This window comes from Dermacentor albipictus, chromosome 1 (genome assembly GCF_038994185.2).
Source record: "Dermacentor albipictus isolate Rhodes 1998 colony chromosome 1, USDA_Dalb.pri_finalv2, whole genome shotgun sequence".
Classification (NCBI taxonomy): Eukaryota; Metazoa; Arthropoda; class Arachnida; order Ixodida; family Ixodidae; genus Dermacentor; species Dermacentor albipictus.
The window spans coordinates 56019579-56033189 of NC_091821.1; the positions used below are offsets into that span (position 1 = coordinate 56019579).

The 13611-nt window shown below is 43.3% G+C and overlaps 1 protein-coding gene across 2 annotated transcripts in view; it reads right to left on the reverse strand.

Moving 5' to 3' along the window:
* Nucleotides 1–407: 407 nt before the first annotated feature.
* Nucleotides 408–13611, reverse strand: part of LOC135899293 (defensin-like) — a 38006-nt gene continuing 24802 nt past the window's right edge. Inside the window, exons 2-4 of one of the 2 annotated variants that reach the window (XM_065428533.1) lie at nt 3172–3256; nt 2131–2196; nt 408–743 (exon numbers count right to left, since the gene is read on the reverse strand). In XM_065428533.1, coding sequence (XP_065284605.1) covers nt 622–743; nt 2131–2196; nt 3172–3256 — 273 coding nt within the window. In that variant the 3' untranslated portion in view covers nt 408–621. The remainder of the gene's footprint in view (nt 744–2130; nt 2197–3171; nt 3257–13611) is intronic. The other variant, XM_065428534.1, reaches the window with a different exon arrangement.

The window sequence follows — 13611 nt, forward strand, 5'->3', positions numbered from 1 at the left end:
CGTATAACCGCCAATGCAGACAGCTTACCACTTTGTGCGAGTGCGCGCCCTTCTCCATATAGGTCGTCATGGCTACAAAGGTACAAGGTTTCTTCTTTATGAGAGCCGCTTCCTGTGGCGGATGCTATGAAGAACTCTGCCGCAAGCCGTCAAGAATTGCGGAGGCGGAGTGTGCCGCCAGACAGCGAAATGAAAGTACTTTCTTTTTTTTTCTTCCTCTTCTTGCAAGCTTCGTACGTTCCCGCATTCGGTGTCTGCTCGCAAGCAGAGCACAAAAGAATCGTTTAATGCCGAATAAAGAGAAACCGCGGCGTCGTTAGATGGACAGGCTACCTCGCCCATACATCAGTATGCAGACATGAACGAAATCGCTTCTTAACAAGGTGTACTCATATAGGATTTTCTTTATTGAAGCAATATGAACCACGTTGCATGCCGCTGATTTACATGTTCTGCGATGTAAATTGCACGGTTATGCAACAAGAACGTTATACGCCATTTTGTTAAGCATAGTCTAACAGTAATATTTCGAAAGAGTGCGGGCATAAGAACATTCGGTTCTTCTTAGGGTTGGAGGTGGCGCGATTATGGATGGCTGAAGAACAGCGGCTCATAAGCGGTCTATCTGCGGTAACAGGTGCAAGTCTGCTTGATGATGCCGCCACAGTAGCCTCCACGGCGCCCAATGCTGCGGCAGTGACGGTGGCAGGCTCCCTGGTTTGATGGGCAGCCAAAGCCCCGGCCTATAGGAGAGACAGAAATAGGGCTTTGTGTTTAATTACTTTGGATGTGCTTATTAGATTAACACAGCAGGTTTTTCTAGCGTATCGCAGATTGGCAGAACAGGCGCACACGTTTTTCGCCAGAGGCCTTGCGCGAATTAAGGAATATGTGAAATGTCAAGCTGTTGTTCCATCGCAACATTTAATGTTAGGCTCACGCAGCTTCCAGCATTTATGTACCATATATTCTGCAACCACCCGTTCAGCAAGACGATGTTTCTTATGTTTATAATGTTGGGTCTAACGCCTTATTGTAGCGCAGGCGAGAAATAACATTAACACAGTTGCCATGGCATAGCTTAAGCTTTCACATGGAAGGCCGGATTTTGTTAATTATACACTGGACTCGTAGTGCAGTATTACTCCTAGCGGCGTACTTCAAAAGATTCAACTAAAGCAACGTCAAGGCACTAAGTAGTGCAAATGAGTTAAGAGGCGGAAGCTTTAGCTCGGGCCCAACTTCAACGCGGCCTATTCAAATACACGTAGAACGCAAAAACGTTTTTATGAGATAACTCCTCGACCGATTTTGATGAAATTTGTTGCATTTGAAAGAGAAAATTAAATTCTAGTGACTGTTGGAAGCGGAATTTCGATTTAGGGCTTGAATTTTTCTTAAAACGATTTTCAAATATTTGACCTTTTGAAGAATATAGAAGCACGAAGTTTACAAAGTCATAGCTCTGCATCAAGAACTGATATCGTGGTTCTGTAAACGGCATCCATTAGATCATTCAAAGCGGACAAATTCAATATGTCATTTTACATCTTACGTGAATTTGTTACGTTGGTTACCATGGTTTTGCAAAAGTTGTATTTCCCTATGATTAAATTTTTTTATATTCATGTGTAACCTATCAATTTTGTCCTCTTTAGATGTACTATTAGATGCTATTCACAGAATTGTATTATCATTCTTAGTGGTTGTGTTGCAGAGTTGTAAACTTGATAGTTTCGTTTTTCGAAAATGTTCGATTTTTGCCAATTTTTAATAAAAAATTGACGACCTAACTAAAAAATTCGAAGCCAACAGTCACTAGATTTTAACTTTGTCTTTTAAATGCAACAAACCTTGTCAAATTTGGTGCAGTGGTTGCCGAGAAAAACGAATTCTCCTTTTACATGTATTTAGATAGGAGCACTGGAGCCAAAGCTTCCTCTTAACTACAGCGATTTTAAGGTCAGTACAGTTCAACTGCGGAGTTGGACAAAGGAGGCAACAAAGCAGACGTCCTGGTGGTAGTAAAATCTTGCATGGTAGCATTACTAGTTAGTAGTTTTATTAGTAAGACAAAGTAGACAATGTAGTTGTTGCTTATGTAGAGCGCTGCCGCAACAAAATACTCACGAACTCTGACGTGCGCCACGTCTCCTTCACCTTCACCGTCCTGAGCAGCCGCAGCGCACACGAGTCCTGCGCGCAAACGAAAACGATTTTAGAAACTCTCGGTGCAGACGTAAAACAGGAGGTTTCCCGAAAGCCGTTACGATGGTCGTTGATTTAATAAATTCTGGTGATTCTTGATATATGTCGTAAAGTTCCGAAAACAAATTTTAGGGCGAAGTTCCCACTTTATGGTGACACGCAGTACCACGTCTCGCGGTATCGGAAAGTACACCATTACTGTACTCCGCAGTGCACCGGAAAAGGTTAACGACAGCAAACACCTCCGGTTGTGCCGCGTGTCCCTTATAGATGCGCAAGATGGGGCACAGGTCTGCAACAACGACAGCAGCACACGGAATCACATGCTCTTGCTAAGCGAGAAACCTCAGAACCATCGGGTTCTCGCGAGACACAATGTGAAGTTAACTGTGTAAATTTACCGCAGGTTGCCAGTTTTATTCTGTAACATCTTTTTGCTAATTCTTAGTAAAACTTGTTGCTGGCCTAGTTGGTTCATTAATCTGAAGGGCTAGCCTGGTTGGCTACCCTGCACTAGGTAATTAGAAAATTGGGGAAAAGGAGCTGAAATATGAGAAGGAAGAAATATGTTTGGAGGTTTCACTAGGAAAAGTGACCGCAGAAAAAAACACGGTGCGAAAGAGGTAATACCCCCGCTTCCGTGCACCACTTACACTTCTCTTTCTTATCAAGGTGATCTCGACTGCATGCACCCACTCAGTAGAATGTAAGGGCGTCAGGTTTGCTATTGTGACCAAAGTCAATCCATTCGCTAACATACAAAGTGGATCTGAAGAACCTGTATCATTTCGCACATTTTTTTGTAACACCATGCCATGTGATTAGCGCATTTAATGAAATTCAGTCAAAGCTGAGACTAAAGTACAGGTTGTTCATTTCGTAGCTTAGGACCCGATGCCACATTTTCCATGTGGAACATTCACAACAACGCGAATACACGGCAGAGCGGGAAGAGAAACTTACGAGCGACGAGAACGATGATAAAGGCAAGAGCCAGGACCTTCATGTTGGCCTTCAAGTTGTTTGGATCAGATAATTGACGAAAGCACTAAAGAAATAACAGAACAGAAAAAAAGGTCATCCCAGCGGTTGGGGACTGGGCTCTCTCAAAGTAAGTGGAAGAAGGCGAACTTCAAAGTGTAACGCACCATTCAAGTACACGCTATTGTTGATAGGGATACAAAAGCTTGCGGAGCACGAATGTGGCAAAATAAATAAATAGCAAAAAACATGATAAAGTGTGCAAAAGGGCCGACGGCCAGCCTATAATTGATATGTGTGCTGGCGCGGAACGGCCACTCGGGCGCAAGGTGAACTTGACCGTTCTGCGATGCCTTCTTTTTTCTGGGAAGGCGAGTGAAATTTCTTTTCACTGTTTCCAAAAACTTCTATGCTTCCGAATGAAATTGCGTTTGTTGTACACGCAGTACAACCAAAGACAAATTTATTAGCGTTCTTTGTTGCGTCTTTAAGAAGGGAAAAAGAAAATATGCAGAAAGGTGTGCGCTATACGAAATGTGCGCTATAAGTATATTAGGCGAATAGCATTTATTTGCCAATTGATATGTTCGGACAAGTGGCATTTTAAACAACGCAAGAGCCCATAGAGACAGTAAAGCGTTGTACTGTAAGAAGTGTTTGCATTCCTTGAACTTACCTTGTCAGCGAATAATAATCGTTATCTACTTTGGGTGACTTTCTTTTCTTTAACGCCACGTGCCCGGCGCTTCCAGGCCCAAAATGGTATGCGCGTTTTCAGCAAGACGTATCATTTTTGACGGAAAAGTAGTGAGCGCGAAGCTTTCAAGAAGTGAAAACACACGCAAAACAAAGAATGATCATTGTTCGGAGACGAGGTACTACCCAAAAAGCATGAACTTTTTTTTTTAGTCAATACATATACCCTAAAATTATAGCCACAGCCGTGACTCAGTACCTATGACATTCGGCTGCTGAAGTCGCGAGTTCGATTCCTAACCGCAGTGGACGCATGCCAGTGGAGGAGAAAGCGTGCAAGTAGATTTCAATGTGCATCAAAAAACCCCATCTGATTCAAATCATTCGGGGGCCTCGGGCTACAGCGTCTCTCACAGAACGCGAGTTTCTGTCGCTCGCAAGGTACCAGGGGCAGGGAAAGGAGGGGGACGTTTTACTCCGTCGGCTCTGGCGTATGGCGCGGTCGCGCGAGCTCTGTCTTGAAAGCGATCTGCGATAGGGAGAGAGTGTGCCGGGGGTTGGTAGCTGCGTGTGCACTATGTTCTTGCCGCTAGGTTCGCGTTGTAGCGAAAGGCAGCACGAAGGCAAATTCGCTCGTTGCTGTTGCTCGCTGTTGCAAATTCGCTCGTTGCTCCTCACTCAAGAATTTTGACAGAGAGAGTGCGCGGTCATCGAGTGTGATGTGTTCATGTTTGCCACCATGCTTGTTAATTCAGTTAGTAAGAGAAAGTTTCCAAGTTTATACGGCCGGTAAAACTACTATCTTTACTTCGTATAGGTGTCTACTAATTTGCTATCGCAACGGATGCTTCTGGGCGAAATTGCGATCATTATGAAGGTAGCACAGTTTGTGTGTGCTATTAATGTAGATCGCCATGACAACCTTACCGGAAAACATTCTTTTTAGTAAGTTGTGTACATGCAGGAGATGGGCTTCTCACCTGAATGCACGCTCTGCAGTCACCCACGAGCAGACTATGCTCATATTCTGTATTCGTGCCCTAAACACTCACCCCCTGCCTCTTGGCATGTATCTAGTCCGCAGCTGTGGGAGGCTGCTTTGGCCAGCTCGGAGCCGGATGTCCAGCTACGGCTAACGATCTGGGCAGCGGAAGTCGCCGCCAGGCATGATTTGGTGGCCACGACCGGCAGCCTGAAGGCCACCCACGGAACGGCGGCAACTTAATTTCCTTTCTTTTTTGGCCTTCACTAAATAAAGTTTGTACCACCATCTTCGCGGCCTTAATTCCCATGGTAATTGTTCTTCCTAATGCACTTTCTAATGTTTCCTAATATTTTTCAAAAGACACTGTTGTGAAGAAGCACTTTTCTGTATACGCAAAGGTAGTACTTGAAAAATTGCGCGAGTGGTCGACCACCCCGCACACGATAGTGATGTTGTTCAATAACTTTTTCAACCCGCCGCGGTTGCTCAGTGGCTATGGTGTTGGGCTGCTGAGCACGAGGTCGCGGCATCGAATCCCGGCCACGGCGGCCGCATTTCGATGGGGGCGAAATGCGAAAACACCCCTGTACTTAGATTTAGGTGCACGTTAAAGAACCCCGGGTGGTCGAAATTTCCGGAGACCTCCACTACGGCGTGCCTCATAATCAGAAAGTGGTTTTGGCACGTAAAACCCCATAATTAATCAATAACTTTTTCATAGACATTGCTCATCAAACAAAGGAACTACGACAAAAGGATAAGGTTTAATTAAACATACTAAATCAATCAGGAATTATACCAGCCCGACGATAACAAGCTCCTGTACTTACGATTCGCTTCATACAACATAGGATTTTACTTGATGGAACAATGCTTTGAGGCCCATTGAAGCTCGCTCAAGTAAAGGCCTATGTAAATAGAGCTTAAAATACGCAAGCAAGATTTAAATGAGATGATAACGTCTCCTTTTCGTGATACGTTGGCGCACAAACTAAGGAATTTCAAAGAAAATGAATAGCTCTTTGCAATAACGGTGAACAAAAGGAGGTGCAAATCTGTCATGTTTTTCAAACCATAGAGCCACTAATAATTAACATGTAGATGACACGGGATTTGTTCTCATGAGTTTAGGGGTAGTTTATGGACACCTCTACAAAATACTTAGTGAAGACAATGTAGAACCAGCAAAAAATAATGGGTCAACTAAGGAACATCTCACCTTTCTTTGCTGCCGGAGGTTGGAAGAATGCTGCTGACTAATGGCAAAGAAGCTGCCTTATATACTGAATGGTACCCGGAAGAAACGAGGAAAGAGGATCGCGCTCGGTGTTGGTTTTTCCCATCAAGCGTGGAGTTCACTGTCAGTGAGGTTGCACAGCGCCACGACAACCGCGGATGCGAAATATGTAGTAGAGGTATGAGCGCTGTCAAACGGACATCCGGACGTGTTAGCTCACCAATAACACGGCCCGAGTGGCGTGACCACCGAGTGTAAGGTAAGTGCACGTCGATAAATTAGTTAGCGGAAATCGGAATATACAAATTTCTTGTGCCTTTTGGGGCTCTTCATGTCATTACATTGTCTGTTCATATCGAAGTTTTGGCTGGCATAGCAGTCACTCACCTGGCTATCCCTGTACGTAGAAGGAATCGCGCATGGCGTGATACAAAACATGATTCCAGTGGAGAGAAAAATCAATGCCACTAACAGAGCACAAAAGTGTAGGTGACGTTGCATTTTGCTAGATAGTTTGCTGTTGGGCTAGTTGGTACCTGATATTTAGAACAGAATACATCTAAAAACATAGGACGCAAAGTGACAAAGAAAGAACTGTAGTTTACGTTATAGTGAAATACCCCTTTGATATGGGCAAAGTTTTGTTTCCAAACAATTTATCCGCAGCCTTGAAGTTACCATTTTATTCTTAGAAAATGTAAAGACTCTGTAAAGCATCCTAATAATTTAACTAATACCATACGCGGCATTTCATTCTTTCTTAATATGTTGCACAAGTTATTAAAGCTGTGTTTGTGCTGATGAGACATAAAATAAAGTTAAACTGAAGAACTAACATTCATGTGTCTCTTAAGAGGAAGCTTTAGCTCGGGTGCTGCTATCTAAATACATGTAAAAGGAGAATTCGTTTTTCTCGGCAACCACTGCACCAAATTTGACGAGGTTTGTTGCATATAAAAGACAAACTTAAAATCTAGTGACTGTTGGTTTCAAATTTTTGAGTTGGGTTGTGAATTTTTTATTAAAAATTGGCAAAAATCGAAAATTTTCAAAGAACGAAACTATCAAGTTTAGAACTTTGCAACTCAACCACTAAAAATGAAAATACAATTCTGTGAATTGCATATAATAGTACATCTAAAGCGGACAAAATTGGTATGTTACACATGAATATAAAGAAAATTTAATGATAGGGAAATACAACTTTTGCAAAACCGTTGTAACCAATGTAACAAATTCACGTAAGATGCAAAATGACACATTGAATTTGTCCGCTTTGAATGATCTAATGGATGCCATTTACAGAACCGCGATATCGGTTCTTGATGCAGAGCTATGAATTTGTAAATTTCGTGCTTCTATATTTTTCAAACTGTCATATATTTGAAAATCGTTTTAAGAAACTTCAAGCCCTAATCGAAATTCCGCTTCCAACAGTCACTAAAATTTAACTTTCTCTTTCAAATGCAACAAATTTCATCAAAATCGGTCTAGGGGTTATCTCATAAAAACGTTCTTGCGTTTTACCTGTATTTCAATAGGCCGCGTCGGCGTTGGGCCCGAGCTAAAGCTTCCTCTTAAGACATCGCTTATGAACAAAAAATAAAAAAAAAAACGAGAGAACGAGTTAGATTTCTGATTGTACTTTGCGTCATTTCCTGCAAAGCAGCGTTTATATAAGAAATATGCGGGGTGGTCATTAGCAAGTTTAAAATATGCTCGTTATCTCTAGCATACATACACACCTAATAAATAACTAAAGGGTAATTGACTAACCAGTTTGACTAAACAATCTAGAGCATAGGATATGCCGACGTTGACGTTTATCTGTAAACGAACATTTCGCAGTCATTAGTTGTCTTCGATTTTAAATTTGCATGTTGCTGAATCTGCTAATGAGAAATTGGTTAATGTGTATCCTGTGATTGTGTTAATAAATAGCGTTAATAAGTCCCTTCTTTACGAAAGCCATTTCTAATGTATCCCTGAAAGCTAAACGTTTTCGTTAACGCTGACTGCCTCAGTGATTTTCCTCAACCTCCCGAAAAAGAAGGCAGCGTGCTTATGTATTTAGATAGCGCTCTTTATTGTGGCACGAGAAGCACTTTGCTTAGGAATAAATTTAAAGAAAAAGAAAACATCAGGCGTGTGATATCGAAAACACTGAGCTATACGGAGACTCTAACAAAAGTGTTAGTTATGTTGAGCAGAATGACGTTAGCGAGGTTGCAAGCTCATAATTTGCCTTCCTAAAGCGTTGTGGATGCTAATAGCGGGTAACAGCCAATCATAAGCAGAATGCACGAAGCTGTATAACCACAAGTTGCGGACAATCGGTGCTTATGCTTTAGCGCCATTATAGGCTGCCATACTGCATTCAAAGTGCTGGTCACTCGGCAGCCTGCTGGCGTAAGCGATAACACGGTCGTTGCCGCGCTGGCGTTGTGCCAGTACGGCGCCAATTCCGTGACCGCTGGCATCAGTACGAACTTCGGTAGGCGCAGAAGGATCGAAATGGGCCAGAACGGGAGGCGTTGTGAGAACGTCGATTAGATGCGAGAATGCAGAGGCCTCGTTATCGCCCCACTGGAAAGGGGCGTCTTTTTTCAAAAGCTAGGTTAGCGGTCGTGCTATGGCCGCGAAATTTCCTTGAGAAATTACTCACTCAAGTGCTCGCTAAACATCAAAACATCACAAAACGAACGTCCTATCTCATAAACATAACAAATAAACGCCAGTGACTAAGAAATAGGAAGCAAAAAATGAAACCAAACAAGGGCAGACATAAAGAAAGTTAAATAGGTTAAACTCAACACAGTGGATGTTGAAGGGTGCCGGAGTTGTTGGATTAACCTCTTCTGGTTGTGCATCTAAATGAAAGTACACGAGCGTTGTTGCAACTAATCCCCATAGAAATGCAGGAACCACGGATAAAATTCGAAAGCACTACATTGCGACTAGCAGTGCAGCGTACAAGCCTCTTGACTCCCATGGCTGCTGAGAAGAACAAATTAACGTAGAAATTTTGCTGACGACTAACTTGGAGACGTGTTAGTACTTAGCTTTTATTTGAGGAGTACATGATTTATTTTTGTCGTCAATGCCTGGGGGAACGGTAAGTGTGGCGAAAGGTAAAGGGAAGTCGCCAAGGTAAACACCTGCGCGTAACGAATTGCATGTAATTAATTACTTGCAAGCAATTACGTTCACTTGCAATTTTGTAAATTCAGAGTACCGGGTTTACTCAGTAACGCTCACTGTAATTCAATTATTTTTGCAGTAACCAATTACATGTAGGCAGTTACATTTTTCCACTTTGTGTCCCTAAATTTCGCGGGAACTACAGTGTTCAAACAGATGAAAAGTTGTACATTGAATACCTCATTATCACAATCATACGTAAGTGGTCGAAAAAGAAATTGAATATTTTAGGAAAAAAAAAACTTTTTTTCGATTTTTTTTCAATCAGAATAAAATTGAAAAAAAAATTTTAACAGAGCTTCCCCGCCTAATTTTTCTGTTGCGATGCGACTTCTTCCGACATATCTAAACGTTTAGTCAAAAGAAGTGGATCCACCCACGTGGTGGCAAGGACTTTGCTTCTACCAACTCTTCAGCCCTCTCGCCTGTCGCGTACTGCAGGTTCCCCCTTCTGAGGCATGTGAAAGAAACTTTTCTGAGTTTGGAGATGTGCAGATCAAGCAACGCAACAGGCCTGCAGGGGATCGCGTGCAAAAACTTGTGTACGTGCACTCGAACGTCAACGCCCGGAAGACTGCGTCCGCTGCACAGCGAAGCGCTGACGCGTCAAGCGGAAATTAATCAGACAGGGTTTGATACGGATGTCGGTCTTGACGGTTTGATGTGAAATCAATGCCTTGGCGTAACATTGTGCCTAGTTTTCGAACCCGGGAGCTCTGCTGGGACTTCTGTGTTGCAACAATGTAACAATTCTATTCTGTTCACTGTTAGAAAAATGAATGTGCCGCGTTTTTCATAGCCCTGCGCGCAATCGTCTTGTTTTTTCAATTTTTCGTATATTTCTTGAAAATACAACATGAAAGAAAGCAGTTTTTTTCACGTCCCTCAAAATTTCATGAAATTTTGCATCTGTACCTGGCACCATGTATTCATAATCTGAACATAACAAGCTTGCACATTTGCACACCCCGCTTGGAATTTGGGCATTTGAACTTTTTCCTATCATAACTTTTTCTGTCTCTCTCTACTGCAAGGGCTTTTAGGCAGCCTTCCCCACAGGGGCGTCTGCCTCGGCAGGCAATGGGTGTGTTGTGACAGCCCGTAGGCCGAGCGCTCGAGGTTTGGACCCTCCCGCGTCTAACCGTGCGCGGCTTACCCCTGTATTTTTAAACACGCCTTCACTCAACGCTTCTCCTAGACTCAGCCAAATCGAGGCGACGGGGCTTCCTCCATTCAAGGCGCCGTTGCGTTTCATGAACCCTACTCCACCTTTCCTCCGCCAAGGAACGCCTTGAATATGCGCCCTCGACTCAAATGAAGTGTATCGACCGAGAAAAGCGTCTGATATCGAGACTATTCTTAAATGTGCTTATCAAAAGTCAAATTATTTAAGACCAATATGTGTTTCCGTTAATTCGTCTTCCTAATCAAACAACCACATGGCGAAATGCACAACTTTAGTTTGGCAACGCTGCCACTGTGAGCGTTCGACTGATAGACCAAGCGCGAGCTGTGTGTGAGGTCTGGCAACAATCGCACCCCAACAGCTGAGAGTATGGCGCATGGCTGAGAACTTAGAAAATTTGCGCCGGCATTTGTCCGCTGCTCTTTGTTTCCTAGTGTTTCATTGGTGGCTGACGTTGCGGTTGTTAGTCGCGGTTATCATGAATGATTTTGTCCTTGTGTTTATGGTGACCGAGTCGGATTGACTTCGAAGGAGCCACAGATGGAATGGCCCATAGGCAGCTTTGTTTACCTTCAAGACCGAGTGGTGCTGAGAATTTGCTGAAAGCAGCAGCAATAAAGAAAATGAGGGTGTGAGCCATTTTGGCATGGAAGCACAATGTGTTGATGTGGTTTTCGTGAGGTGATCGCAGCGCTGTCGATAAAACGTTTCTGATGTGCCCAAGCATGCCTGACTCCAGTTGCTCATACTACGAGCATTAGCACCTGAAACATACTTGAGGCAATATAAGCTTGTACAAAACATCTTTATGCTAATGGGAACTTGTGGCACATTCGGCACGACAATCTGTTGCTGGTTCAGCTTTTTCAAACAATGCAGGAGGTACAGATCGGCGCCTGCATCCAACGATCATTCCAGTATCGCGTATGAAATCTTTCAGTAGAGGAGAAGCAGTTATAGTATACGTGTGGCAGAATGCATATGGTTGAGTGCGTAGCTCTCGCAGGTTGAAGATAACAAGCGTTTTTGAGTTCTGTACTTTGTTTTAGAAGCCGTGATGGTCAGTCGGTTTGCTCAAATTGTAACACATATGGTCAATGAACCAACACTGGTGCCGGCATTTCCAGTGCTTCCTCACTTGACATACAAGTTACGCAATATTTTAATGCTCCGAAAATTCACTTGTCAGTAGTTCATCACCGGCATTTGTGTTTTTCGCCTTACCTTTTTCAGAGTGCTATGTGGTAGCACATTCCATAAACTGAGCTTTCAAGTTCACGCAATGGCCACATTTTTTAGTTGCGCTTCGTCCTTTCATTTGCGTTGCTTATAGGTGCACTGAATTTACTTAGCGTGCGAACGCCCTGCGTACATAAAATTTTTGGCATTCTGGTGCTGGATGTGGGCCTTGGAAGGACCAGTTGATGAAAAAATGCCTGTGTTGCTCAGTAAGGCTTCTGGTAGAACTCAAAGCATCGATAGATATATGGTGCCTGCCTGTTGGAATTGCACTAGCTCGTTTCCCTGAAAGAACCTAGGCGCTGAAGAAATACTTCACTAACCGACCCGGTAATTAGTCTGTGGTTATATTAATAAGCTTTGTAAAAATATTGGTGTTACGTCTCCACACATTCTGAAAATGGCGAAATGGACACAGTTTTGTTTCTGACCACAAACATGAAACAGCTACGCCATAATGAAATCAAATTCATATTTTATTCCTCTTCAGCTGTCATATAATTTGTGTTTTGAAGAGCACACATTCATGATTATGATGTGCGAAGTCATGAGTTGACTATGATGCGTTGCAGTTGGGATGCGAGCTTTTTACTGCCCACAATTTGTGATGCAGCACTTTCGTAGCATTTGCAGCCAGCACTTTAGTATTTACCGACCTGCTGAAGCTACTTTAGCATTAGCAAGTGTACATTAAAAATATTCCATAATTTTGATGGTTGATCTCAGCTTTCCTGAAATGATGGTAATAATGCATTCTATACTGTATTTTTCAGCATCGTCACTGTGACAGTCTGCATCAACATTTCGCCTATTTTGGGATCTCACTAGACACGCTGCTACCCTGGATTTTGTTCCTCGGTCATTTGCTGAAGTTCTGCAAGCCCCATGGAAGCCAACTGTCATCCGAATCCAATGGAAGAAACTTATTGTTCCGGCCCTCATAATTCATCTTAATCTGAAGCTAGAACCCGAGTAGCAACAGCATATATTCTGCAAGGATTTAGCACTGTATGCCGTCGGATGCCTACATCCGACAGGCTACTGTCCAGACAAAGATGGTGTTTTATATTAGAATACAGCCACATACCCAGGTGGAGGGGAGCCCTGGCCCCCCCCCCCCCCGAAATCAAGCGGCATCCACCCCTCCCCGCCCACGCCACCACTGCTCACGCATTCCTAAAGCGCCGCCAAATGAATGTTGAAACTTGACGGCTATTCAGTGGTCAGCATATTCATCTTAACAAAAAAGTGCGCGAAGAAGTCGTAGAGGAGAAAGGAGACACGACAAACACGGGCGTTTCTCTTTTCTCGTCTGCGTCTTTTTCGCGCACTTTTTCGTTAAGATGGAACCACACCAACTCGCCCAACTCTCAGTTTTGGTCAACATTTTGCTGCCTTTTTCACTCCTTTTGGATGGCGGTAGTTGTCGGCATCTCTTGGGGTGTGAAGGCCAGTTTTATCATAAGTTCGGTGCCCACACAATTAACTTGAGATGCGTTCAGTTGTCACCATCTATTCAACGGTCGCGCGCATCGCTATTGCTTCGTTAGTTCAACCTTCTTTGTTCAGACTGATCCCGGGACCAGGAAAGGGATTCGGTTCTTAGTCAGATGGTTTGTATGCTCGTGGAATGAGTTGCGGCCGGAGAAAATGCCAGTTGCGTTTAACTTTTCCTTTTGCTTCATTATTTCCTCGAGTGACGGCTTGCCACGACGCTGGCAGATCCCCGGAACCATATAAACGTGATATGGGTTAGATAACGTGGAAAATAAAATAAAGCGAAACAGCGTCCATCATCAAACACTGCAATAGCCCTTAAACTCATTAGCAATATGAATGTCACCTGTTACCTCGTCTGGTTTTTCCCTAATTGTACAG